Source organism: Dryobates pubescens, chromosome 7 (assembly GCF_014839835.1).
Source record: "Dryobates pubescens isolate bDryPub1 chromosome 7, bDryPub1.pri, whole genome shotgun sequence".
Lineage (NCBI taxonomy): Eukaryota > Metazoa > Chordata > Aves > Piciformes > Picidae > Dryobates > Dryobates pubescens.
Window position 1 is genome coordinate 9,917,285 of NC_071618.1, and position 27,960 is coordinate 9,945,244.

The 27,960-nt window shown below is 37.4% G+C and overlaps 1 protein-coding gene across 1 annotated transcript in view; it reads right to left on the reverse strand.

Annotated features, from left to right (window-relative positions):
- Positions 1-27,960, reverse strand: part of MYO16 (myosin XVI) — a 331,490-nt gene that overhangs the window by 156,019 nt on the left and 147,511 nt on the right. Inside the window, exons 11-16 of the mRNA XM_054162913.1 lie at positions 27,265-27,375; positions 24,521-24,586; positions 21,404-21,531; positions 11,206-11,311; positions 7,624-7,741; positions 305-452 (exon numbers count right to left, since the gene is read on the reverse strand). Coding sequence (XP_054018888.1) covers positions 305-452; positions 7,624-7,741; positions 11,206-11,311; positions 21,404-21,531; positions 24,521-24,586; positions 27,265-27,375 — 677 coding nt within the window. The remainder of the gene's footprint in view (positions 1-304; positions 453-7,623; positions 7,742-11,205; positions 11,312-21,403; positions 21,532-24,520; positions 24,587-27,264; positions 27,376-27,960) is intronic.

Here is a 27,960-nt window from a genome sequence, read left to right on the forward strand (position 1 = left end):
CCAAAGGGACAGGGAAGTGTGGAAACAACAGACTTACTCTAGTCCACAGAAGATGGGAAAATGTCTAAGTTTCCTTCCTTTGCCTCTTTTAAGGCAATAATTTGAATAGATAAAGTACTCCGATCTTAAGAGAGTGTATATGTGCTCCGGAATTCAATCCCCATGAACAGATCCTCCAGAATAAATTTCAGAGCTCAATGAAAAGTTAGGACACAAAAATTAACTTTTGGAGGAAAGACCTCAACAGCAAAGAGACGCTAAAATAACGAAAGTATTAATACTAAACATAAAACTGTTTTCCTACCTGTGTGCAGATAAATTACTGAGGTACAAGGTGTATTTTTCTTCAGCAGATAGCCCATCCATCATCAAGTAAAAAACATGAAAATTGCTCTGGTTGAGAGGCTGCACAATGACACGAGACTTCTCCAACATGTATGTATAAATCCTAGCTGATTGAGAAACAAACAAATTCATCATTATACTGATTGTTCTAAACTTACATTTTATAAACCATTCACCATTGCAACAGTGAAGAATAAAAAATGTTTCTTATAAAAAAGTCTGAGGTAAGCATAAAAATATAAATTACCATTCATTCTACCTGGTTTTCCATAGAATCACATATAAAACCTAATTTCATTAAAGCTAGTGGAAGAAATGCCTTACTGTCTTACATTATATTTACATTTACTCATAGAATTTTAAAGAGAGGGATTTGATTTGTAGTCTCTTTTACTTATCAGAGGAACCAGTTGCTATATTTTGCAAGATCTGCTCTAAGGTAGGAAGGCTTTGCAGAGGGAGCTGGACAGGCTGGATTAATGAACCAAGGCTAATTTTATGAAATTCAACAAGGCCAAGTGCTGGGGCCTGCACTTCAGTCACAACAACCCCATGCAACAGTACAGTCCTGGGGGAGGGTAGCTGGAAATGTGCCCAGTAGAGAAAGAACTGGTGGTGTTGATTGACAGCCAGCTGAACATGAGCATCAGACTTGGAAGAGTCTATGACTCTGATTTTAAAGGTCTTTTGTAACAGAAACAATTCTATGATTCTATGAGTCTAACCTTCTAAGATCTATGTATACCCTGTATTCCTTTTTTTTTTCTCTCTTAATAGATAGAAAGGACTATGATGAGCTGGCCAAATGAGAAGCCGCATGAATCAGCATATCTGGAAAGAAGGTGAAAGAGGATGAACCTGACCAATATTTGCATACAGAAATGCTGATCATACTTCAGGCCCACTAAGTTTCTGACAGAGGTAAAACACAGAAGCAAAAGAAATATTGGATCCACAGATCCATTCATCTGCTTCACTAGATTATAGGTATTTTAGAGATGTATGTAAAGAAACAGAGGGAAATTCACTTATTTGGGCATATTACTCTTCAGTCCTTCACTGAGTATATACCACCATGCCATTCTAAATGCAGCAGGCTAAAGAGAACAAAGGAACACCTAATTGTCTATACAATCTGTCAATCTGTAGCTAGAGGTCAGGGGCCCCCTTGTGAGAAGGGACCTGATTCCACTCTTTTGAAGCATACTGAAATTAAGCATAAAATACCACATAGCTATTTAGTTCAGTCAAAACTGATGCATTCCCAAACATATGAAGAAGCACAGCTTTGGATGCCTGAGAGACCTGAAGTTTGAAGGCAGAGTGGGAGTTTAAAAACTTCTAAAGACACAGACAGTTGAAAGAGTATTTTCAGAATCACTATGGGATTCAAAGGTATTACCCTATTCAATGCTAAGCAAAACTATGCAGCTTAGATCTCGGCATGTGAAAACATGTATCAGAGGCACCGTAGCTGCATTAGCCCAATGGCTGGGCTGGAGCCCAAAATGTCCTGCCACAATGCAGCTGCTAATATCCATGGTAGCTCATTTAGAGCTAGCTTGGTTATATCTATACGGTCTGTATTTGTCTATTTTTTGGAGACCTCTTAAGTTTCTGTCTATGTCACTACATTAAGCACAGCAAACTTGAAATTACTTGAAGTTGTGTGTATGAGGGAATGCAGCCCTTGAGAATACTGTTGGATATAGCATAGAGTGGAGGGAAACAGAATTGGTGAATCTTGAACATACTATTTTGAGAAAGGTCACAGCAGTTAAGTCCTGCATAATTATGCACAGACTCACAAAATGCTACTCTGCACAGGTCAAACCATCCCAGATACACTCTAGTTAAGCAATATGAAAGGTCAGTGGTACACTGCCCAGGGGCATCTTCCACCTTTTATTTAACAACACAAGCATGGCTTGTCACAGGCTGGCAACCAAAACCATGCCTGGAAGACATAGTAGGACTGAGAGAGAAGATTTGTACAACTGTGTGGTGGGCTGAAATTCCCTCCCCCCACAACATTAACTTTGCCAGACCAGCTCATTATGAAGCTAAGGGAAGATGTATTTACAAGCAAAACTACACTCTACAATGGAATGCAATGAATATGTACAAAATATACAGTATTTACAATGTTATACAGATATTAACAATTAGCAAATAACACGAAAAACCACCTGGTCAAAGAGACCAGGGAAGCTGTTCCACTGCCCACCCACCCCCTGTCTGAAAGGATAAAGGAGCAGAGAGACAGCAGTGGTTAGACTTAACCAAAATGAAGCAGCCAAGGTCAGCTGAAAACAGGCTAATCTCTCCCAAGTGAAGCAAGTTTTGGTACAGCCAATTTTATATTAGATATTTTTTCCACTGAAATTGTTTACAATAATCTTTAGTTTTTCTTTTTTATACCCAATAGTGATTTATTTATATTTTTCTACTTTTCTGATAGAAACCTGTAACAAAATTTTAAAGGCATAGCCTAAAACCACCACAAACTGACAGGCTGAGAGAGTTGGGATTATTCAGTTTGGAGAAGAAAAGCCTCCGAGGAAACCTTATTGTGGCCTTCCAGGATCTGAAGGGGGCCTACAAGAAAGCTGGTGAGGGAGTTTTTAGGGTGTCTGGTAGTGATAGGACTCGGTGGAAAGGATCCAAGCTAGAGGAGGAGAGATTTAGATCAGATGTTACGAAGAAGTTCTTCACCATGAGGGTGGTGAGACACTGGAACAGGTTGCCTAGGGAGGTGGTGGAAGCTCCATCCCTGGATGTTTTTAAGGCCAGGCTGGATGTGGCTCGGGCAACCTGATGTAGTGGAAAGTGTCCCTGCCCATGGCAGAATGGTTGGAAGTAGATGATCCTTGAGGTCCCTTCCAACCCTGACAATTCTGTGATTCTGTGACTTGTTAAAGCAAGGAGACATGATTTGCAAAATGTAGAAATGAACTCCTGCTATTAGAGAACCTGTATTATGAGAAACTGTGTATTAGCCATACAGCCCTCAGCTACACTACAGAAAAAAAACCAACTGTGCTGGAAGTAAAAGGGCATGCTCAGGAAATCATTAAATTAGTAGCAGAACATGTTTCTGGCTCCAGTAACTTTTCAGCATGCTACAAATTGAAGCAATGCGATCTTAACCTGTCATGGCAGGACTAGCCAGACATACGCTTTCATCAGAATCAATCATTACCTGGCTGCTGTTCCTACAGGGTAAAACAGAATATATGAACCTGAAGAACAATTTCCGTGTTTTGTTGTGCTTGCAACTTACTTCTTAGTGAAATGAACCCTATTCTCAAGTAGTTTGAAAAGAGGCAATTACTAATCTTTAATCACTTCTTTTGTGTGCAATAATCTTCACTAAGGCTTTTATAACTATTACTCAGGTGTTTTTAACATTCATTGATAAAAGCAAGGAAAACATTACTGTAGGTCATCTATTTGATTAATTAACGCATTTAACTTTAATGACAGGCAATACTACTTATGTAGATAACACAAATTAATTCAGCCCTTTTAAGGTACTTCAAGTCACCCACTTTAATAAGGGTAAATACAGTTCATCTTAATGGAGCTAAAGTAACTGATAAAGAAAACTATCATAGTAATATACTTTTCTACAAAGTGAAATGCTACGTTTGGTAATCTATGTGTGAAATAAAAGGGAAAAATAACAGAGTTCCAGAGAAAAGTCTGCCATTTTTGTGCAATGTTAGCTGTGCTTATGGGCACAAGGAAATTCATATTCCCTTTAACAGACCACTTGATCTGCTGAGCATCTATCAAGTCACCAGCAGGACTTTGTATTGAACATGTGGCCAGTGAAATCTTTCTTCCATCTGCACATTCTTTGAAAGTTCAGAGTTGAAACACAGTATAAAAACATATCAGAGAGCTTTTTTGGCTGTGGTCTTTCTTATACCAAAAAAAGGAAATTCATGTCTGAAATTTTTATTTGATAAAATATGTTTGTAGTACGCATAGAGGCAAATATGCATTCTGCTTCTTTTTATAAATCAAATTTTATATTTCCATTTCAGAGTGACATAAGAAATAAATCAAGCCTTGCTTTTCAAAAAGTGAAGACTGTGAAAAGCAAACCTGAGAAAAATAAGGCAAGAAAATCAGTAGAATATGTTTGTGAGACTTTATTTACTCTTCTTAATCTTTGGCAAAAGACCAGTCTTTGAGTTCTGTTAGGTATGAATTTATCTTAGAAATGTAACGAAATCACGGTCCTGAAGTTTATTCTGTATTTGTTCTGATGTAAGACTTTTACTAGTTTCCACTGCCTTATCTTATCTGCTTTCAAAGAACAATGACTTAATATGGGTCATACCTTCTTCACTTGTTTGACTGGACTAAAGCAATGAAAGGTCCTGACCAGAAATCTACTCATCACAGAAGAACTTTCAACCTTGCAGCACACCTCAGCAGGAGCAAGAGTCTGTGAACATTTTTATTGGCTTTGAGTAGAACCACACTCAAGAGCTCCTTCCTCATTGTCAAAACTTCATGGAAAAGATATAGTTTATCAAAAAGACTGAAACAAGCCTCTTGGTGAAAATCGTTGCCATCATTTCTCTTCTTGATGTATGACGTAAGAATAAAACTAATGTGACAGAAGTTGTGGCATTTCCAGGGTCTAAGCATAAAAGAACTTCATCATGAATTAAAAAAAACCCTGTCACAAACTTCAGTGACATCCACTCAAAATACATGGATTGCTGTCTTTTGCTTTCCCTCTATAACAAAAACATACACCTGTCCCCCAGTGCCCCTTAGAAAATTGTTCTGGATCTCCACCTTTAAGATCTGTCTGTTCAGGAGTTTAACAACCTAAAAACCCTTTGATGAACACAGCCTAGTGTCACTTGGATTTTTATTTACAAACCAGATACATTTAATCCTCTCTGCCTCAATGAGTTATAAAGTCATGCCTCAGCAGAACCAGGTGTTCTGCATATTTGCATTTTTTATTCATGTTTAAACAGTGCAAGACAGTAAAAACTGCTACAATCTTGCAAATAGCTAGCCAAAGACAACATTTCTCATTTATGGTGGTATATATCTGTGAAAATTTCACTCAGAAGTGATGTTTAGCAATGGCCTAGAAAAAGCAACATCTACAATGCAAATTGAACAGCGTGAACAACTGCAACTTGCAAAAAATATAGAAAACACTTTTACTGCAGTACTGGGGCTTTTCACTCTTGACTGTAAATTACATATCTTTTGTCTACCTTAGATGTGTTACGAGTGATTGATCTAATTCCTTAATATTTAGGGCAGAGAAGTAATGTACATGTATTTGTTAATGGACTTGACTACCCTTACATTTTCTCATTTTATGCCCATGGTTTGAAAGTGACAAAAACACCCAACTAGTACTGGGAAACTGGCATGAGAGATTGGCTGACTTATGCCACATTTATGTCATTCACAGACAAGTGTTGTGAATTGAACTGGCAAGTCCAGGTAAAGCTGCTTGAAAATTCAAGTCCCTACAATCTCAAGGCACTGCAAAATTGTGGGAACACATGGCCTCGAGGCCTTGAGGCTTTCATTCCTCATCTGAGGAAATGAATGACACAACCTTAAGTCAGAAGTACTTAGAAGATGAAGCCACTTATGCTTTTGAAATGCTCATACAGTGAAAAACAGTGATGAACAACATAGGAAATCCACAGGAAAACTCAAATTCTGTTTTTAGAGCAGAATAAAATTGCACAAGCCACACATGAATCAATGAAGGGAAAACAAGCTATTTAGTAGTGAACCACTGAGCAAATACTGTCCATTCTCTGTACTGAATGAAGCTGGGGAGAGGGGGGAAATCAATAGCATTACATTTGTATACACAAGGCCACCCAAGACTACCTCAGACAATTTCAAGTCTACCCATCCTAATGCTCATATGCTTGACTTTTCAAAATCAGGATCATTTTCATCTGTTTGTTTTCTCTGTGTGTACAACAAAACAAAAGCGTGTACACAATGTAATTGTGATAACTAAATATATTTAAATTATATATACACAATATGGATGATTTATATAATATTAGTTTTAGGGAATTCATTTTTACAAGCCAAATTCAGATGCTATTTAGTCCATTCTAGTGTTTACATCACTTTCTTTATATTCCTTCCACAACACTTCATAAATTAAAAATCACCCTATTCAGTGTTATCTTTTCTTTACAAATATCCTATACTTATTGTAAAACAAACCAGGGGAAAAAGCAGTTATATTAATTTTCTAAGCAGTTACATATTCACTGGAGAAACTGTCACATTTCACAGGGTACTGAGAACTCTCAAACGAATTGCAATTCCCATTATGAAATATTTCTAAAGAATATTTTTAGGAAACTCTTCCGAAATTATAAACACATTTAAAATGATTAAAAAATGAGTAGGTTTGGAAATGTTTGTCCAGTATAGTCTAATTTGCTTGGATAAAATTGAGTCTCACCACAGTAAGATCAGTGCAACTAGCAAGCTGTTTGGGTACAGTTATTTCTGCACACACCTTGTCACTTTAGCATACTTTATGATGACCCTCTGCACACCAGAAATGAAATCTCTCCCTTACTGCCTCCAGAGTTTTCAGAATCAAACCGATTGAAGGTTTTTTTTTTCACTTATGAACACCTGCTGGGGATTAGCAGACTTCCACTTACTTACTTACTTAGCAGAATTCCACACTATATTACCTCTTATAAGAATAAAGATTAGCGTGATTAGTATTTTCTTTAGAAGAAGCTCAAAAATGTGATCAATTTCTTATCATTTCAGTATTACAGAGTATGTTTGTTTTTACCTGTCCTCAACAAGGGATACATAAAATGCTCACTACTGTATTTGATAAAAATGTAAATAAATAAATAACTAAAACAACCTCTTTGTTCTTTTATTTCACAGTAAAGTGCTACGCAGCTGTCACAGTTTGCTAATCTTGGGCAGAAAAGGAAATGTGGTCTCCTGGAAAAGCTAAGAGGAAGCAATGGTGGTAAATTTTTTTTCCTTGTCTTTTGCTTCCACCTAGTGGCTGTAAAGTAAGTGGCTCTCAGTATTCAGACTACTCTGAACAAGTTATGAATTCATGTTACTGAACATACTTCTCTGACACTCTCTAAAAGTCTCTTGCCTCTTTCACATACTTTAAGGTCATTGGTGCTCAAATCTGCATGTGGCATAATAGGATCCCTGATCTACTAGCCTGTGGGTGATATGAAAAAAGTAAATGGATGAAATGATACATACCTGCAACTAATGTTTTTTTCTTCTCACAAAACTGTAGCTCAAAATATTTTATAAAACAGCTAGAAAAATAATTCAAAGGTGTCTTAGCATGTCCAAAGGCCTCCAAGATACAATTTACCTGCAAGAAAATGGTAAGGATGTAGTAAGAGAAGAAATAAACAGGAAGATCTCTCAATAAACATTAGTGAGGTTGGTTTGTGATCAATAACTAGGGGGAAAAGAAAAGAAAAGAAAGAATGTTTTTCAGCTTGGAATTTAGCAAATTCCTTGAAAGTTTCTTTTTTAAAACAGAAATTAAGATATCCCTAAAGAAAATGAAAAGCAAACAAACAAACAAAAGCTTCTGTCAAAAAAATTAATGTTGCAAATAAAAGGGGGATCACAATGGTTCACATATGAGTTGTGTCCTTATTGGTACTTTGGATAGAAGAAGCTGAAGCCATATGCCCAGAGCTGGCATATGACTTCGCAAAAATATTGGCATCTTTGAAGGCAGCTATGATTGTACTCTTACAGGTGGTCAATATTAATAACCTACCAAAAGAATATATAAGCTTTATATAATGCCAGAAATGGCATACATTATTTATATCAAATAGAATTACTTCAGCATTATATAAGTGAAAACCTCTCATTAATGCATTTCCATCTTACATCTTTATGGTCACAAGAATTAAAGAGCATTTGCAAAAAACAAAACCACATTAAATATGCCATCTTCAGTCTGTGTTTTTGCTGTAGTTAGCTTTTTTGTGTAAAATTAGTTTCTTCCATCCCATGCTGAAAGATTCCCCTCAGCATTTCCCTCTTTTGCATCCTAGGAAATTGATTGCACTGTGTCTCAAATACACTGTTCTGATCTAATAGTGTTTTGCTGAATCTGGACAACCTATAAGTGTGTGTGTGTGTGGGGGGGGGGGGGGTAGCAGGGGGTGGGGGCAGAAGGGAACAAAGAAAAAGGGCTGTGGAGCAGCACATATTACTTGTGGTTCCAATCACAAAGACCCTGTAAAAACCAAACTCTTCAGGATTACTAATTAAAACCAGCTATTTGTGCAGTAGGTGGCAGCAGAAAACTAGCCAGCCTAGTTTTGGTTCTACTTTAGATATGCTGCTTAGGATGTCTTTCCTCATTGGGCTTATTCACCACTTGGTTTAACATATGCAGCTTTATGAACTTTAATGGTTCTCTGCATAACTGCAGAAGGAATGAATCTAAGCCATAGTGTCATTAAAACACTTTAAAAGGCAACTAAACCAGAATCTCCATTTGATTCTCCACTAGTGGGATCTGCTACATTTACCTTTCTTGTCTGAAGTCAGGTATCCTATCTAAGTTAGAAGGAATCTTTCTGTAACAAAGGAGGTAACTCATTTTTCTCATTGTGTGATGATGCTCTTCTGCTTGTATTGACTATGACTCATTGACACATATGGCTGCTTAAACTAAACAAGTCTAGAAGCAAGTCTCTAACCTCAATGGTAAGTGGCATGGTAAGATTCACATTCAGGCATCAAACACCTCTTCTTTTGCAGAGTAAGGTGGACATACTGTTGTGAATGGTCCCTGGCACATTCTGTCCTCTGAACTCTGGCCAGAGGACCTGCTGGGGATTTGAACTACGTCAGGGGAGCAGGATAACAACTGCATGCTAGCAATTCAGTTTACCACCTAGATGTAAAGTAGGTTAAATAAGCCTACAAACATAATGTTAAGATGGAGAAAATTAGGCCTGATCAACTCCCTCCCACACCACTATTTCTTTTTTCATTTGCACTGGATTATAATGGCTGTCCCTAGGAGTTTTCCTGTGGTCAGAAGACAAATTGTAGCAGAGACAATACTACTTCCCACACCTCCTGACTTCTACTGCTGTCATATTTGTATTCAAACTCTGGATTTTTATTTATTTACTTAGTTGTTCTACACATACTTAATCTAAAGTTCAGGGGGGAAAGGGACTTGGGAGGATCTGACCTAAATTTTGCAATTCTAATTGAGTAACATCTATGGCTTGATAATTCAAAACTGTAAGCAAATCTGTGCAGTTAGCAAATAATAATAACAATTAAAAAAACACAGTAGTAAGATATCACATGTTGATCTGGCTTCTGGGTTTAAAAGAAAGTAAAAGTACACTGTCCCTGTATGACAGAATTATTGCAACACTAGATTTTAAAATTTAAGTGAAAAAGTATCAAGGGGATTGTAAACACTGTGATGTGAAATTTCAGTTCAATGTGGTGGTTTACAAACATCATCAATGAGTCAGATAACACTCTGAAAAACCCTTTAACACAGCAATTGTATGAGTACACAAAGTAAAGTAAAGCTACAGCTTTTCCAGTTGTAGTGTATTCAGTGTTATCAAGATTTTAAAATATCTTTTAAAAACAGAAATGCAACACAATTTCCTGACATCCTCCTAAAATCCATAGGAATTTTACTATCAGCTGGATGTACAAAATGTGTATCTGCAGCCTTTCCCACATGCCAGCAACCCCGATTTGTAGGCTATCTGTTAGTGTTGCTATACTTCTGACACTATTCTTTCATCATGCATAATTCTGGAAAAAATGTGTTTTAAATGATGATTAAAAAATAACAACAATAAAAAGCAACAAACAAATGATGCAATGAAAGATTCTAGAGTTCTGTTGGGTATCATACATATGGCAAATAAAAGCTGGGAAAAAATAAAGTATTTTGAGCTGACTCTAAGTGCTGTGGTGGAATATCACCAGAGCAGATGAAAGAGTCTAAGCATTTTTTAATTATTTTTTGGTTTTAAGTGTGAAACTCAGAACTGAGCTACGACAATGCAGGCTGTGCTAAAACATTCTGTGTAAATCTCTCTCTGAACTGAGATCTCTGATGAGAAGTTTCATCAGGAAAGGCAACTTTAAAAAATAAAACTGACTTAGCAATCTAGAATTCAGTATAGTTTAAAATGCCAGTATGAACTTTCATAGTAGTGTTATAGCTGTAACAGTGGAACATGAGTTTGGCTGAAGGAAAACTTTACATTTACAATGTACTAGCAAAGAGACAAATTCATGTGACATGTGAGGAAGGTTCTCATCATTTCCTGATAACACACCAGGCAGAATTTGGTTCTGCTGTGGGAATTAAATATGATTGAGCAAATAATGAGAACCCTTGCCTATTTCACAAATGTATTTAATATACAAGTACTGGGGCACATTACTTTGCTCAGTCCTCTCAGCTGTACTACAACCTTCTAGTTTCTGTTAGTTACTTCAGATGCCCCAGCACTTCTTAAACTGTCTACAGAAGCACCATCACAACCACACAGATAAATTTATGTACTTACTGAAACACTGCTTTCCAAAGTCATCAAAACATACAGAAACAAAACTGACCTTCACTTTTCAGATTCCTTTCAATACATCAATGTGAACTTAATCATGTTCCCATCCAGGTCAGTTTCAATAATGAAAAAAAAAAAATTATGAACCTCTGCAGAGCAGATACCTTTTTCCTCACAGTTTAAATGCCTTTGCCTCTCCAAAAGGCCAGATTATTGCTTTGTTCTACTCAGTCATCAGAATGCTACTTACATGTTTTATCTTTGTATCAAAGGTATTTCTGCTTGAGCTGGCTCTGCAAGTGAGGTGCTTCACTATCTGTTTGCAGGCTTCAGTCTTCCCAGAACCACTTTCTCCACTGCAAGATGACAGGCAAGAAAGAGGAAGGAATCATTATTTTCACATTTGGTATGTTATTTATAGTCTCTGCTAGCTCTGTTTGAATGGATTTAAAATATCTGAGTCAAATTTTTATTTCAAATACCAGAAGGTCTACGGATGGCAAATAGTAAGGAACAGAATGTAGGAGATAAACTGGCTGACAGAGCTGTCAGGCTGTATTGCCTCATACCACAAACTAAGCCAATCAAATCTAAAGCTTTATGATCTATTTTAAAGGTATTTATAGCAAATATTTTATCTCCTTCTTTATCTTCTGTCCAGCAAAGTAGACTGCTTATGCAGCCTGGTTCTCTTTGCAGATGGTGAATACTGTGGTAACGACAAGAGTCAGAAAGTAAGTGTAGAATACCATAGGAAGAAGAGAAAAGAAATAGGAAAGGAACAGGAAGCAAGAGAAGAAGATGATTGATTTTGCAACCTCCCCAGTTTCTGCAGTCCTATACGTTCTGAATTCAGTGATCCCGTTTCACTTAATTTCTTGCTCATATGTGGAATAAACATTCTGAAGAATGAGAATTTCTGAAGGGGGAAATGAGCAACGAAAATAAAGTGAAAGGCAACATGAATAATCAATGGTGCACTTCAAGCACAGAGAATAAAGGAAAAGAAACACAGGAGACAGAAAGGACAAAGTTAGTGAAGCTAATTAAGAAAGTCATGTGAGAATTTCTTACTTGAGTTACAGGAAGTTTGTGTCTTTACAGACGAGCAAACCAAACAAAATGTAACTTGATGCTTCTTCATTTATCTGCTTGATCAAACTTAAAAGGGCTGTTTCTACAACAGTTAATTTCTTCAGAAGTACAATGGCCAAGCTAGCTGGACAGTATGTTAGCTGCATAGTTTCAGTTTCTGAAAATCAGAGCAGCAAAATATAGTATCTGGCCATTTCTTTATCAATTCAAATCTCACTTCAAAGGAGAAATCAGTTAAAAGAACAAAATGAAAAAGGAAGGATAAACAGGTCTTCATACTCCAACAGGGATGGGATCTCTGCAGCATTTAATCTCATTCAACTCTTATGTGACATACAGGAAGCTCTGGTGAATATCCTATTTGTTTGTCTAGTAAACTGTACTCTTCACTGACAAGACAGATGTCTCATTACTATATGGAATGTGTCAAACTGGTTTTATCTATTCTGTCCATGTTTCTATAATGAGCTGGAATCTGAACCGTGACTTCAAGCTCCTACTGGTATCAGTAGGAGGTTTGTGGTCCAAGACTGCAAAGATTTGAAACCTGGATATATGTTATGTAAAGACCTTAAATAATAGGTCACAAAGCCATATTTAAATCAGGTCTTAGAATGAAAAAAATAAATTAAAAAATTCATATGAAGTCAAGAAGGTCACTGTCACAGATAACATGAAACTAGTAGCTCTACAGAACCAACAAGGCGCTCCACAAGTGCACTTGGTCTTGCTTAGATTTTCAGCATCTGACATTTTGAAAGAGTTTCAAAAGTCCAGTGATACTTGATGTCACCCTCTAAAATCTGCATGCATCTCTGCCCTCTTAAGGATAACTTCACTATCCAAATGCTAATAGTACCACACTGCCTCTGTTCGTCAGAAGAAATACTAGCCTTCTGCTTTTGTGTTGGCAGTGTCCAAATTCCATGTACCTTTGCCACTTAGTACTAATTGGAAAAAAGTGAAGCAGGGAATTAGTCCTATGGTACTCCTGCCCTAGAGACACATACTCTTGCAAACCTAGAGACATTTCATACTATTGCAAATTACAGATCTTATGCCTGTATGATCCAGAAAGTTGGTGAGTTTACAGACAGATATAAATCTATCTGGCACCACTCCTCTTACTACCCACCCATGCTAGCCAATCCCTTGGCACCTGTATGTCAGGATGATGAAATAATTTTGCCCCTGCACAACAGATTTAATCCAAAATCACAGCTGCAACCTATCACTATGACACAGGTTACCAACAAGGTTAGTGTTACAATTTGAACGGGGAACATGAGCCTAAATCCTGACTGCAAAGACTGAAAATAAATTACCATTGGATGTAAAAGGAAAATAACAATAAGGTCTATATAATTCATTGGATTGCTAATGGGAATATACAACAGAGGCATAAACAGCTCTTTCTCTCTCTTCTTCTGTCACTTCTGCTTGCAGCTTCTCTCTCTCTCTTTCTTCTGTGGCCTTGCCAGGGTATATCTGTTTTGACTGCTGTGTGAGGTAATGGGAAGGAGGAATGGAGTGGGGCAGGAGGTGAACAGGTCCCCTGGATTCATCCAGGGGGGTCTGAGGATTTTCTGTGTTGTTTATAAATTATAAAAATATAAATATATAAATATATATATATACATTGTACATATATTGTATATTTTGTACATATTCATTGCATTTATTGTTGCTAAATTGAGGTTTGCTTATAAATACAGCTTCATTTTCTTCCATCCCAAACTGAGCTAGTCTGGCAATTTATTTTGGGGGGTAGTTTCTCCAAATTATTTAGGGGATAATTTCAACAGTTACTCTTTGATTATTTCAGCTGTTAAGGAACCTCTCTGAAGTTAAAACATTATTGAAATTTAATACAGCCATAGTTACAGATGATGGCACTGAGTGGAAGTGTTCATTTATGTTTGAAAATCAAATCTGAAATAATTCGTCATTTGAAACCATGCACAGCTTGTCTGACATGTACTGCCCTTTTTATCTGGCAGATACATATTTGTGTCATTCTTAGGGCTCAACAAGACAAACATTATCACATTGCAGTATTTTGTTATTTTGTTTGTTTAGGGCCAACCTCATCTGCCAAAAAGAGATTCTTTAACAAAAGGCTTTTCCAGGCTTAGGAAGGCAGGGTTATTTTTCACAAAGTCTTTCTCACAACTGGAGAAACTAATGGAGGGGCAGAAGAAAGGGAAGTGTTGGTAAAATAATATTTGATGTAACTTTGCTTTCAATTATTATAAAGCAAACAAATGTCTTCTTAAACAAAGGAACTGGAATACTCACCATGAGTCTTCCCACTTAACAATTTTTTTTTTCACTTTTTAAATAAAGCTATGTTGTTTTTTTCACTGCAAGTCAGCTGTGGTCCAGATAAAATAGGACTATGCAAGAGTGTACCAAGTGGACAGTTTCTGTCCCTTCTTGAGTATTGATTCTCAAGATTTCTGTTTCCTGAACATTGCAGTGACACAGTGTGGTGGGTTAATGCCCTTTTCTCAAAAAAAAACACCAAAGCAGGGTGGAGGGCTTGCGGGTACTTTACCCTCCCTGCAGGGCGTATTCCACTGGGAAGCTGAGTCTGTTCTACTCCCCCCTCCCTGCCCAGCTAGGGTATAAACAGGTGAAGAATTTTTCTTTAAACAATATATATATAACAGTAACAGGAAAGGTTCACAAGGGCAAGGAACAAGGATGGATGGGAGGGGGACAAAAAAGAATAATACAAAACCAGTCTTTCTCTGAGGAGGCGCGGAGGCAGCAGGGAGAAGGATCAGGTCCATCCACGTGGCTGAGGAGCAGGAGGGCAGCTGCAGTAGCTCTCATCCAGCAGAGGCAGGAGCCAAAAGGAGAGCCAACAGCTACAACATCCTGCTGTTCCACTCCCCACTCCCTGCCCAGCTAGGGTATAAAAGGGGAGGACCATGTGGCTCAGTTGGTAGAGCATAAGACTCTGAGCATTGAGATTGTGGGTTCAAGCCTGCAGTGGGCAGCAGTGTCCTTTTATACCCTAGCTGGGCAGGGAAGGGGGAGTGGAACAGACTCAGCTTCCCAGGGGAAAACGCCCTGCAGGGAGGGTAAAGTACCCACAAGCCCTCCACCCTGCTTTGTTTATTTTTGTTTTCAGAAAAGGGCGTTAACCCACCACACACAGCTGCAAAGATTTGACAATCTCAGCTCAACTGTTAATTTTACAGTGACTGACATTTTGTCCAGCAGTGTCACAGTTTATTGATTAAAGCGGTTGCTAGCGGTTGTTCAGGGGTCAGAATTCAAGAGAACTTAGAAGTTCTGAGCATTTCCAAATGTTCTGTTAGCTCCTAGTGAAATACAGATGGGAAGTATTGAAAAAGAAATGCCAGGTTAGGTAAAGCTTTAACTCTTCTTATCATTGTTTCGAACATACGGAGCAATAAATAACAATAAAAAAGCAATTTGGTACCATGTACTGGATGTCATTCATTCCATTTCCTTTGAGGGTAAGTAATTTTTTTTTTAATGTACCCATTGCCAACAAGATCTTAGCTTTAACAGTTTAATTCTGATTAGAGAACGATTCCTCTATTCTTCTTAAAAATCAATTACTTCAGCACTACATTTTTTCAAATTGTAATTACAATAATAACATTGTTCTCTGGCAACTGCCTTATCAAGGTGGATAAATTTCAAAAACCACTGAAGTACAAAAATATTCTGCAGTAGAACTTCTCTAGAAGGCCTTACTACACAGATAAGGCAAAGAAGGCTATTTTCACACATAAAGAACATTTCATTAGAGACAGAGTATTCCAAGGGAAAGCAAAATGGACAGAGAATTTGAAATCATATGCTCACCATGGGCTTCAGGCAAGTTCCATGAAGCTTTCTCATTTTATTCCTCCTTTGGCTTTCTAGCTTTCCTACTGGGTTCCTACTATTTCTGTATTGGTACTTTGCTATTATAACCTTAATTACAACTCTAGCCTACATAAATTAAAATTAATAACAATTTAAAAATAAACTGTTCTGAGACAAAATACTCACAATTAAAGTTAGGAAAAAGTCCAATTCAAGTGACAATATAAAGACGTGTGGAAAAAAGAATACAAGATGTTCTACAACAAGGGGAACCAAAGAAGAACACCCTGCATATCCACTGCACTTGGATTATCATCCACCTCTTCTGTTATTTTGTGCCAGTTTAGGTGGGCCACTGGTACCACTCACACAGGTGAGTTTTCAGTATTAAGCAATCCTCATTATCAATACAGGCTGGGGGATGAGGTGATAGAAAGCAGCCCTGCAGAAAAGGACTTAGGAGATTTGGTGGATGAGAAGCTGCATGTGAGACAACAGTATGCAGTTACAGCCCAGAAGGCAAATTACATCCTGGCTTGCATCAAAAGAAGCACAGCCAGCAGATCAAGAGAGGTGATTCTGCCACTTTGCTCTGGTAAGATCTCACCTGGAGTACTGTGTCCAGCTCTGGCACTCTCAACACAAGAAGGACATGGAGATGATGGAGCAGGTCCAGAGGAGGGCCACAAAGATGGCTGGGTGAGTGGAACACCTCTGTGGGAACCCAGGGGTGCTAAATAATAAGATGTTTTGCTGATCTATGTAAGAACAGATGGGAGGATGGCAGTAATGGAATGCTGTATGTGGGAACCCGGGGGTGGTAGATGATACGACACTTTGCCACAGCTTCACATCTGTGTAAGAGCAAATGGGAGTATAGCGATAACGGAATGCCATATTGCTGGAACGCATGGCAAAACAGGTGGTGGAAAGCCACCTGTTAGAGTGAGAGTGTACATAGTGCATCCAAAGATTGGTAGGCTGTGGGAAAGGGAATAACATGTATGAACCTCTCAACAAAGTTGCTTGTTCTGAGGATCGGGGCCATTGACCCACCTGTGGCAGTGGTCACCTCTCCACAAGCTGGTCTGTTAGCTTGTATTTCAGCTTGTTGTGGTGGGACTGGCAGGATCAGGTCCACTATATCTAATGGTACACACAAACAGAGGCTGCAACCTCTCCTGTGAGGACAGTCTGAGGGAGCAGGGGTTGTTCACCAGGAGAAGAGAAGATTCTGGGGAGACCTAATAGCAGCCTTCCAGTACCTACAGGGGGCCTACAAGAAGGCTGGAGAGGAACTGTTTACAAAGTCCTTTAGTGGTAGGATGAGAGGCAATGGTTTTAAATTACAGAAGATTTAGACTGGATGTTAGGAACCAAGATCATTACCATGAGTGTAGTGGAGCACTGGAACACATTTCCCAAGTGGAATAGCGGAGGCACCATCCCTGGATATATTCAAGGTCAAGTTCAGTGGGGCTCTGGGAAACCTGATCTAATGGAGGATGTCCCTGATAACTGATTCTAGTATAAACAAATCCTATAAATTATCTGTTAAGGGAAAAAACATGACAAAATATAAAACACGTAAGAAGGAATGTACCTGCCATATCAGATCCTATAATGATCATGACAGGACTTTATTGTATGTGTTTCATTTTAAATTCCCACTAAAAGTGTTGCATTCAGAAATGCAGCAATACTTAACAAAAAACCCCTGTTCCTGTAGTACTTGAATTATAATAAAAAATGATGGAAAAATTCTGATTTTTTTCATATAAGATTTCCACTAGTTAGAAAGGAAGATTTAGGACAGCATAGATATCCATACTGTTTTGTATGAACTTCTGAAACCAGTCTCTTATTGTGACACCCAAAACTGCGATCATTACTACTCCAAATTCCCATTCTGATAGTAAGGTATGTCCAGGGAAGAGAGAATAAGCTTGTATACCTTTAGGGGACCAGAGTAATTTCTTTCTTATTTTGAAAAATATGTAAGCAAGACACTAGGTCTTCCTTCATGACTGAGGTTTCTAGATTTGAAATAAGACTGCTAAATGTAAAATAATGTGGCTTATATTATCAACAGTGCTATAGGTAACTGACAACTTCTGCATATTAGGAAATAAACTAAACTGGAAAGTGTATTTACAAACATTTCTTTATTACAAATATAATGTCTAAATCATAAATTGTACTGCAGTAGACCATTGAACTTGTATTGAATTACAATTTAAATATTAAAACTTGAACAGAATGCTTGTGTTGTTACCAAACCAATGAAATCAAAAGCTTTTAAGGCATTCCAGTTTCAAAGACAAGGATTTATCCAGAATATTTGGCTTAAAAATGTGATTTTTGTCACAACAAAGCCCATGGATATTGACATATACAGAATTGTAACATTTCATTTGATATACTCATTATGAGTTTTTGATTCACTAAATTATCCATCATCATCCCATAAACTATTGGCTTGATTGACTAAGGACCCTTAGCTGTTAATCAGCCTATAAACTATACTTGGAGTTCTTAGACAGCTCTTTACTTATCTTGCCAGTGCTTAATGAATTTTAATATCCTGAACACCAGGAGCAAAACACAGTCAGAAGGAATTTCAAAAAGTCTGTCTAGTGGCTATTTAAGTGCATAAAATAATGCTAATTTATTCTGTAACTTCCACACAAAGTTTATACAAAGGCACATCTTGTCATGTTGTTGTAAAGCATACATGAGTGGTGGCTTGCTATAAACTAAAAGTAATTGTGAATATCTGGTAGTAAACTATCCAGTAGTTGGCCAAAAGCTTTTCTGTTGTAAAACACTCAGTTTAAGTGAGTCAACACTTGATCAGATGTGAAATTACTGAAAACCTACAATTAAATAAACCTCATAACATGGTAAACCCATGAAGGAAATTAATGTTAAAGCTTCAGAACACAAGAAAGTAAGTAAAGTATGAAAAGACAAAGAAGGTTGGAAGACCGACACAAATTATCCTGAAGGCTTGAAATAGATTCCATTCCCCGCTGCCACACACACACTTTTTAACTAATTCTGTAGCAAAGACTTCTTATGATGTTTAGGAGAATAAACAGAAGCAGGAAAGGCCAAAGTAACAATTTAAAATGAAACAGGCAACATTAAATTTGAAGATAAAAGCAAAAAACACATCTTCACATAGTTTAAATGGGATTTCCATAAAAATTCTGCAAAATTAAGTGCTTTAAAGTTAACTTCTGGAAACTGTAAGAGTCTAAAGTGCAGTTCTGAAGCTTCTTATAATCATGATATCGTATGTGTTTTTACCATGGAAACACAAGTTTTGTCACAGAAGGGTTGCCACTGGGTTTGCAGAGGATTTCCTTCCACTAGTTGTTTGTAATGCTATACTAAGGACCCTATCTCAAATCTCTGTTAAATCTGCATTCACAGAATCATAGACTGTTAGGAGTTGGAAGGGACCACAATCAGGTGACAGCATGGGGGCAGATGAATAACCTGAGTTACATTGTGGATGTTTTTTAGATTATTATTGTGTCAGAAAACCAACAGAAATCTTTATCACCTTTACTTTCCAGACACTAACAGGATTCTAACAATGCACTAACGTAACAGTACTATCCCATTTTTAATACCTCTTTATGAACTTACAAGAGATCTCAATTCCCTTCTCTTTTCCCACTCAGTGCTAGCAGAAGAAAGGGATTTACAAATAAGTGTTTCTAGATCATTTTGGTCAAGTGGCAGCTCTACTTATCTTCTATTCCTAGTTACCAGATGCTTTTCTTTTCACAAGTGACCTAATTAATTACCCACATAAAGGACACTTTAGGACAGCATAAGAAAGGTCTTGCTAAGTGCTGATGCACTCTTATCACTTTCTCCATCAGATCACTGCTACAGAATAAACTAGGTAGGCTGGGCTCAGATCAAGACCTGTGGGGCTTAACACATGCCTTGAGATCCTGATATGAAGCCATCAGTAGGAACTGATATTCCCCAATACCGAAGACATTTATTATTAATGGCTTGGACAGGAGCACTCTGCATTGGGTTAGGAACTGGCTGGAGGGCCAAGCCCAGAGAGTGATGGTGAATGGTGCCACATCCAGCTGGCAGCCAGTCACTAGTGATGATGAAAACACTGCTTTAGGATATTTCCCATTTTTATCAAAATTACTGTACGAAAGCAAGAGTTAATATTTACAAGAACAAAATATGAATATACAGTAATTATTTCCTAATATTGCTTGTACCTCTGCTAAAATGTCACTACTTGGTGGATAAATAACTATTCTATTCTGATGAGGTTACCATTTGTTTCAAACCAGTCAGTTCCACACATAATTTACACATCTGTAATATAGAAATTCAACAACTACATTTTTAACAGACTATGCTTTAAAAAGAAATGTTTAATTGCAATATTCAAATGGATTTGAAGACTGGATACACAGAACTTCAAATACTCATAGGATTTTGTGTCCATATGGACAGAATGCAATATAAATAGATACATATGGTTGTATTTGTGTTCACTTTAATTCTTGTAAGTCTAACCAGAATTATTAGCTGGTTTTGAGTATCATATTCTCTCCATTTTATAGTATTAAATTTTCTTATAATTAGAGGCAGTTCAAGAGCAATTATAGGATTTATCAAATGGATCAGTGTTTATTCATAGACAAATCAAAATCAACCTCTTTTCTTTCTTTCACTCCCTGCCTCCCTCGAAGTTCTGCAAACCCTTGCCAATATTTTGGCCAATAGAAATTGTCAAAGTCACAAGACTGAGCACCAATTTTCTTTGACTGATTACATCAAATTCACTAGAATCATTGTTTTTGGCTGGGATTAAGGAAGAAAAGGGATTAGCAGATTTGGTGATCATAAGTTACAAGTGAATTCAGTTTTCCCCATTTGAAAACCGACATACCCAGATGAAACTACTTTACTGGAGATTTCTAATACATTTATTCACAATCTTAAAGTTTTTTATCATTAAAACAACACTGTGAATAAAGGAACTGGTTAAAATCCATTTAGAAACTGGAGAACTAAGTAAGCTAATTAATAAACTCATGGCCACACAAACATGCGAGACGGAGTGGAAGCTTCAACAGAAAGTTGCCAAGTCAGAGATTTATAATTCAGTAGAAGACTTTGCATTTTTATCGTCATTAGATTCTATTTCTAATCCTGATCTATGTAATACTAGCAAACACACACATCAGTTTTGAATTCTTTATCGTTAACTCTTTGTTACTAATTAGATGGAGCTAGATGGAGTGGCAATTCCCCAAGAGAATTTATGAGCTTGAGATGTAATTAAACCTTTTTCAGTTCTATTTTGCTCTAATGTATAATACAGAGATGAGTACACAGAAAGAAATCAGTTGGAGGAAAAAAAAATAATTGAAATCTTGACTGCTGAGTCCTGAGGGAAACAGCTGAAAGACAGGAGTTACAAATTAGTTAATAGAAAGATAAATTTTCACCTGAGGATAAAGCACTGGGGACGCTGCTCCTGGAATAGCGTGTGGTAAGCTCTTTCAGCACAGGAAAATATATGTGGGGGCAGTGAGGAACACAGTTTTCCAGAGTTATTTAAATAAAGCTGGGTGACCTGAAAAATTGTAGAAAATTAACTTGATCAATATGTTTCAAACTAATTATGTGTCACTCCGGTAATCCTGGGTCTTTTGCAAATCTCTCTAAATGTTATGAACAGAATCTCTGTATGCATATCAATGGTAACATTACCAGGATTTCAATAGAGAAAACCATCTGTGTTCATGGAAGATCCAATTAACGTATAAAATGAAAGTTAGCTAGATTGTTCACTGAGTAAAACAAAACCTGCTAAGTTACTTTTTTATACCTTTATAGTTCTTCAGTGTCTTGATTTAAATATTTTACACACTGAAATAAGATAATTCCATGAGAAGCAAAAAGTGAAATTGAAAGAGCAGTGTTACAACTGCTGTCTTTGCAATATAGAATAATGTCTGTGATACACTTAGCTGGCAACACGTACTATCTTTAAAGCTTAAGCAGGAGTGGAACCAATTATCTGCTACAGAAAGCTCAATTTTTTTTCTGAGGGTATTCTGATATTCTTTCAGCTAATATCAAATAAATTTTAGAAACATTTAGATGGTCTGCTAGAATCAGGAATTCCATTATTTCAGAATACATAAACATCATCAAGAAAATATGTTGCAAGTGCTTTGTAAGTCTACACCCTTTTCTAACATACAAACCTCAATGTATTTGCTGTAATCCAATACAAGCAAACTGCACAAACGTAATAAAGCAGCATGACTGTAGCACAAGCAATTTTGCAGTTACTATGGTACCTTCGAAGTGGTGTCTTCATGCTCCCAGTAGTATAGTGATACTACAGTGTATTTCTGTGTAAAAATGCATTAATTCATATAGTAATTACATATGAAGGAATGCATATCAGTGTCCATTAATTTATGATTAAAATTGCTTATAAAAATATTTATTTTAGTAGCATTCTGTAGTGGGAAATCAGAGTAAGATAATAAAATAAAGGTTGTGAAAATTTATGAAAAGTGATTTGGTTTTTTTTAAGAGAAAAAATCTAAAGTATTTCTCTCATTCAAAAATGTGCAACAATCTCCTACTTTCTTCATCCTTGTTTTAAAAATAGCATAATGCCCAATATACCTTTGCATTGTGTCTTGACAGCTAATAACCCACACACCTGAAATAAAAAACCTAACTGATGAGCCACATCATATAACATGTCAGTCTCTAATGAGGAATTGACATCATGAAGTTTCAGTATTTTTTAACATAAAAATCATTACTACTTACAGACTTCAATATAATATCAGCTAAACTGCTGTGGTATACTCCAGCATTTCAAAGACAAAGAAAGTAAAGCTATTTTACAACCATGTTTGTTGGTTTTTTTTACATAATCTGTGAAATACCTGCTTAGTATACAATATCATGCAGATAAAATGATGGTGTAAAAGCTAAGATCATTCAAGGTGACCAAAACAAAAAAGTGTCTCCTGCTAAGCTTGCTAAAATAGATCAATCACAGAGAGGTCAAGAAGAGATGCAGCAAACATTCAGGAAACATTTTAAAACATAAGCTTACCACCTAAATTGTTTTTTCTTTACAGTTCTCTATTGGTGCACAAAATTAGAAATCTAATGTAAAATAAACAGTGATAGGAAAAAATACCTTAGTCTAAACCCATGGGGATGATGGATGATTTCCATCTCTCAAAACTAATACAAAACTACTGATACACATGAATCTTCGTGACATAGCAAACAGCCACAGACTACAATTTGCTTACCAAATTTTGAACTGTATAGAAGTCTTGTAAGGTCTTGTTATGTTACTCCCACTGATCTACAAAGTCCACTTAAGCTATTGTCCGTGTCTAGGAAATGAAATGATGAGCCCCTTGTAAATAACTTTAAGCAGCCTTGTGCATATGACTGCACACATGGACTTAGGTTCCCACTGTATATGTGCTGCCTGTGCACAACACAAGCTACCTCCACGTGACTGCCCCAGTGTAGTGCTAAGCTCATGACAAGCACTGAGCATGCACTGCCTGTAAAGTGTCTGAACTGAGTGACCTGATGTGGAGCACAGACACTGTGAGCCTTTCTGCAGCGTTCAAGGTTGTTATCTCCATAATCATGTTTTAGGCAAGGGAGGCTGTGAACTCAAGCAACCTCTGCATGAAGTCTGTGTCAACTTTTGCAAGTTCATCTATGGCAGAAACCAGCAAGGTCATCAGAAACTGCTTTTTAATAAGTGAAAATGCTACTGCTCATGTAAAACATTAGTAGGATGGATGTTTTACAGATAAGACACAGCAAAAATGGTGGTATTTTGGAAGAGATTTTAAATATTTGCTAAATGTGACAGTTTTAGGCTGTGCCTTTAAGAAAAGACAGCTACTGAACACTCCAGCTGAATGTTTTGGTGTAAAAAAGGAAAACAAAGATAATTCTAAACGAATTTCATTGGTAGATCAGTAGGAATGTAACTTTAAGATTTTACTCTGAGCTCAGTCTGTTTGGCTATTTTCTGTGCTGTGCAGTTTCTTTCTGTTCTTGGCCAGTGCCAGTGCTGACCTTGGACTAATGAGATAAGAAACTAATTCTTTTCTTCCTTTAACAGCTGCTTTGAACCAACAGAATTTCCCTTAATACCCATTTTCTCTCTAACCCTTTTTGCGAAAAAAAGGAGGAAGAGGGAAAAAGGGGTTTTGGAGGGAACTCTCCTCCCAAAGGAGGGAGTTTCCTGTGTTATGTTCTTTCCTGTATATTTTTGTATATACTGTAAATACTGTATATTGTGCATATATTCATTGCATTTTGTTTTGCTTGTAAAAATATAGCCTTTCCATGTGCTTCTCTGACTGAGTTAGCTGTGGTTTGTGTGTGGGGGGTAGAACTGAACTTTTCTCACTACCACACTAAAACATTAAAACTAAGGTGCTCCCAATGTAAAAAAGTGCATATAAGAATAATTTTAGGGGTGGCCTGACAAATTAACTGTATTGATCTGCTGAAAAAGATCCACATGTTAATATCTAAAATAGAACACTTACCATGGTGGAATAAATAGGAAGTTCTTTAAATGGGTTAACAAGCAACAGTTTATCACCAACATAAGTCTGAAAAAAAAGAAGATATAACTGCTTTATTAAGTAATAAATTAAATCTTTATGAAAGCTAATGATTTTCTTCCAGAAAGGACATTTGGCAAAGCCACTTAAATCTAGCTGTCAACATATTAAACATAATTTGCAAATTCAGAGCCTTTAACTTCATATTTAGATCAAGATCTAAATTTGCAATTCAGACAGCATCAATTATTCTTTATGTAATAAAGATGAGTTTTCTCATAATGGAAAAATTATGCATAGAAGAATTGCACTGCATACATTATTATTATATATTATTTGAAAGTTGATTTATAATTTACAATTTGCTAAACTACAAAAACCTGACATACATAAAAAAGTTCCTCAAGCAATTTTTATAGGATAGATGACATAATTTACAAATACTGTATTGATTAACCAGAACTGATACCTTAAAATATGTGGCTTGTGAGATAAAATGGAGCAATTGATAGATACACAAGTACTTATGCATGTGTATATGAACATACATACTTGGACTCTATTAAAAATAGCAAAGCATCTACTGATTGAAAAAGGTGCCCAGAGTTTATTATTTTGCATTTAAACACTAATATGGGAAATATGTACTGAAGTGTAAGAATGTAGGTCACCCTTGCCGCTACACTTCTCATTCCACCTAAGTAGCTGCTGCAGTATTATGCTCTTGGAATGCGAACAGGCCACACATCTGTTTCTGAAGTGATCTGACAGAGAAACCTTCATGTCAACAATCCCAAGCATGCTGCCTTTTTCAAAATGAAGTGTTTTGAATTGTGGAGGCAGAAAATGTCATTCACAGTAAATCCCAGTGCATAGCCCTGGAGCATAACACAGCCCCTGGGGAGGAGCCATTCCTCCATGCCCCCTCCCAGTTACCCTGCTCCATCCCATCTCTGCAATGCAGGGCTGCTGATCCTTCCTGGTGTAGCCATATCCAGCGTGGTGTCACCAGAAGTAGACTCCAGCCCTTCAACCCCACAGCCCCACTCCAACATGGGGCACCAGTCACTCCTGCTTATCCATGCCTGCTGAGGTGGCCATGTGTGGGTTGTCAGGCATTGGAACAGGTTGCCCCGGAAGGTGGTAGAGTCACCATCCCTGGAGGGGTTCAAGAAACATGTGGACATGGCACTTGAGGACATAATTTAATGGCCATGGTGGTCTTAGGTTGATGATTGGATTCAATGATCTTCGAGGTCTTTTCCAACTGAAATAATTCTATGATTCTACAAAATTCACTGTTTTTCTTTTGAAATGCAATAATTTCCTCTCTTTCCTCACCTTGACTTCATTGTTCAGTTTTCCTGCAGAATGGAACTTTATTACCTTTGCAGAACATGAAACAGGAAGGGTTTGGTGCTGAGGTGGATTTTGGTTTGGAATTGGACTCCAAGGACTTTTTCTTCTAACTCTGAGAATCAAACCACCCAAAGATGCAAAGGTTTTCAGCACTGATGCTGACACTCTTCCAAAGCACAAGAGCTGCTATTGAGCAGAACATTAATGAGCATGGACTATACATTTCCATTAAGCTAAGGAGAGTGCTAGAGTAAGGTATGAGATCCTCTTAAGTGAAATCTTCAGGATTCTAAAATAAAGCCTTCCTTTTTGAATATGCTCCTGAATTCAGCTACACTTATCTGTGTGGCATCTTTAGAAGAAAATTCACAGAATCAAAGAATGTTAGGGGTTGAAAGGGACCTCCAGAGATCATCTAATGCAACCTGCCTGTCAAAGCAGGATCACCTAGGGCAGCCTGCACAGGAACACATCCAGGCAGGATTTGAAAGCCTCCAGAGAAGGAGACTCCACAACTTCTGTGGGCAGCCTGTTCCAGCACTCCATCACGTTCACCATAAAGAAGTGTCATGTTGTGCTGAGGTGGAACATCCTGTGTTCTAGCTTTGTACCCATTGTTTCTTGTCCTATCACTGGGCACCACCAAAGACAGACTGGCACCTTCATCTTGACACCCACATTGATAAGATCCCCTCTCAGCCTTTTCTTCTCAAGACTAAACAGCTCCAGTTCTCTCAGTGTTCACAGGAGAGATATTTAAGTTTCACAATACTCACCACTAAATAGAATTTGATTCAGGATTCTAAACCCCGGAATCTTTCTTATCATTGAATACCATAACATCCAGATTTGAAGTTTCCATAATTTGAAAGGTATTCAATGCAACATGCCAATTCCCCATATTGCTGTCTATAACTACCTGAAGGGTGGTTGTAGCCAGGAGGGGGTTGGTCTCTTCTCCCAGGCAACCAGCACCAGAACAAGAGGACACAGTCTCAAGCTGCACCAGGGGAAGTTTAGACTCAAGGTGAGGACAAAGTTCTTCACAGAGAGAGTTGTTAGCCATGGGAATGTGCTGCCCAGGGAGGTGGTGGAGTCACCATCCCTGGAGATGTTCAAGAGGGGATTGGGCGTGGCACTTGGTGCCATGGTTTAGTAGTCATAAGGCCTTGGGTGCCAGATTGGACTTGATGATCTTTGAGAACTCTTCCAGCCTTATTGACTCTATGATTCTACGATTCTATATTAACCAAGATGCTGGAGCAGGTTACTGTCCAGTAATCATGACAGTTATCCTTTTTTTCTTTCCTATTCTCTCAATTACTCCTTTTTGAAAGCTTATTGTTGGTAGGCAAATAGCAACTCACATATATCTGATTATTATTGAAACGCTTCTGAATCTCATAAAGCAGGCTGCTGTCTGTTAGCTCGCTCAGAGAAGCCAGGTCATCATTTGGAGCTGGAGGCATTAGCTTGATCTAGAAAACACAAATCAGAGAAACACAGTAACTTCACACCAGTCATTTTGCACCACAATGTTCTGAAGTATAAAACTAAGATTACTAGCATTTACTGGAAAAAATGCTTGTGGCAGTTTTAGGCTATGCCTTTAAAATGTAGCTGCAGATTTCAAGCAGAAGAGTAGAAAAATAGAAATAATTCACTGTTGGGTGTAAAAAAGAAAACAAAAGATTATTCTAAACAAATTCATTGGATAAAATGTGTGGAAATAGACACAGATGTACCCTAACAATCTTTCACATTTCACTTCCATTCCCATTCCTTTTAGTTTCTCCTGTGGTTTTAGCTGCTTTCTGCTTTGCTCAGAAAGAGCAAAGCAGAAAGCTTCTGACTGGCCTTGGAGATAAGACTAACATTCCTTCTACTCAGCTCCTCTTTTCTTCTGTTGCAGGACAGGGGAGGAATATTGGGGTGGAGAAGTGGAGCGGCTTCCCTACTTCTCTGGGAAGCCAGAGGGGGTACAGGGTTATTTCCATGCTATTTTCTAATTGTAAATATCTCTATAATATTGTAAATACTGTATATTTTGTACATATTCATTG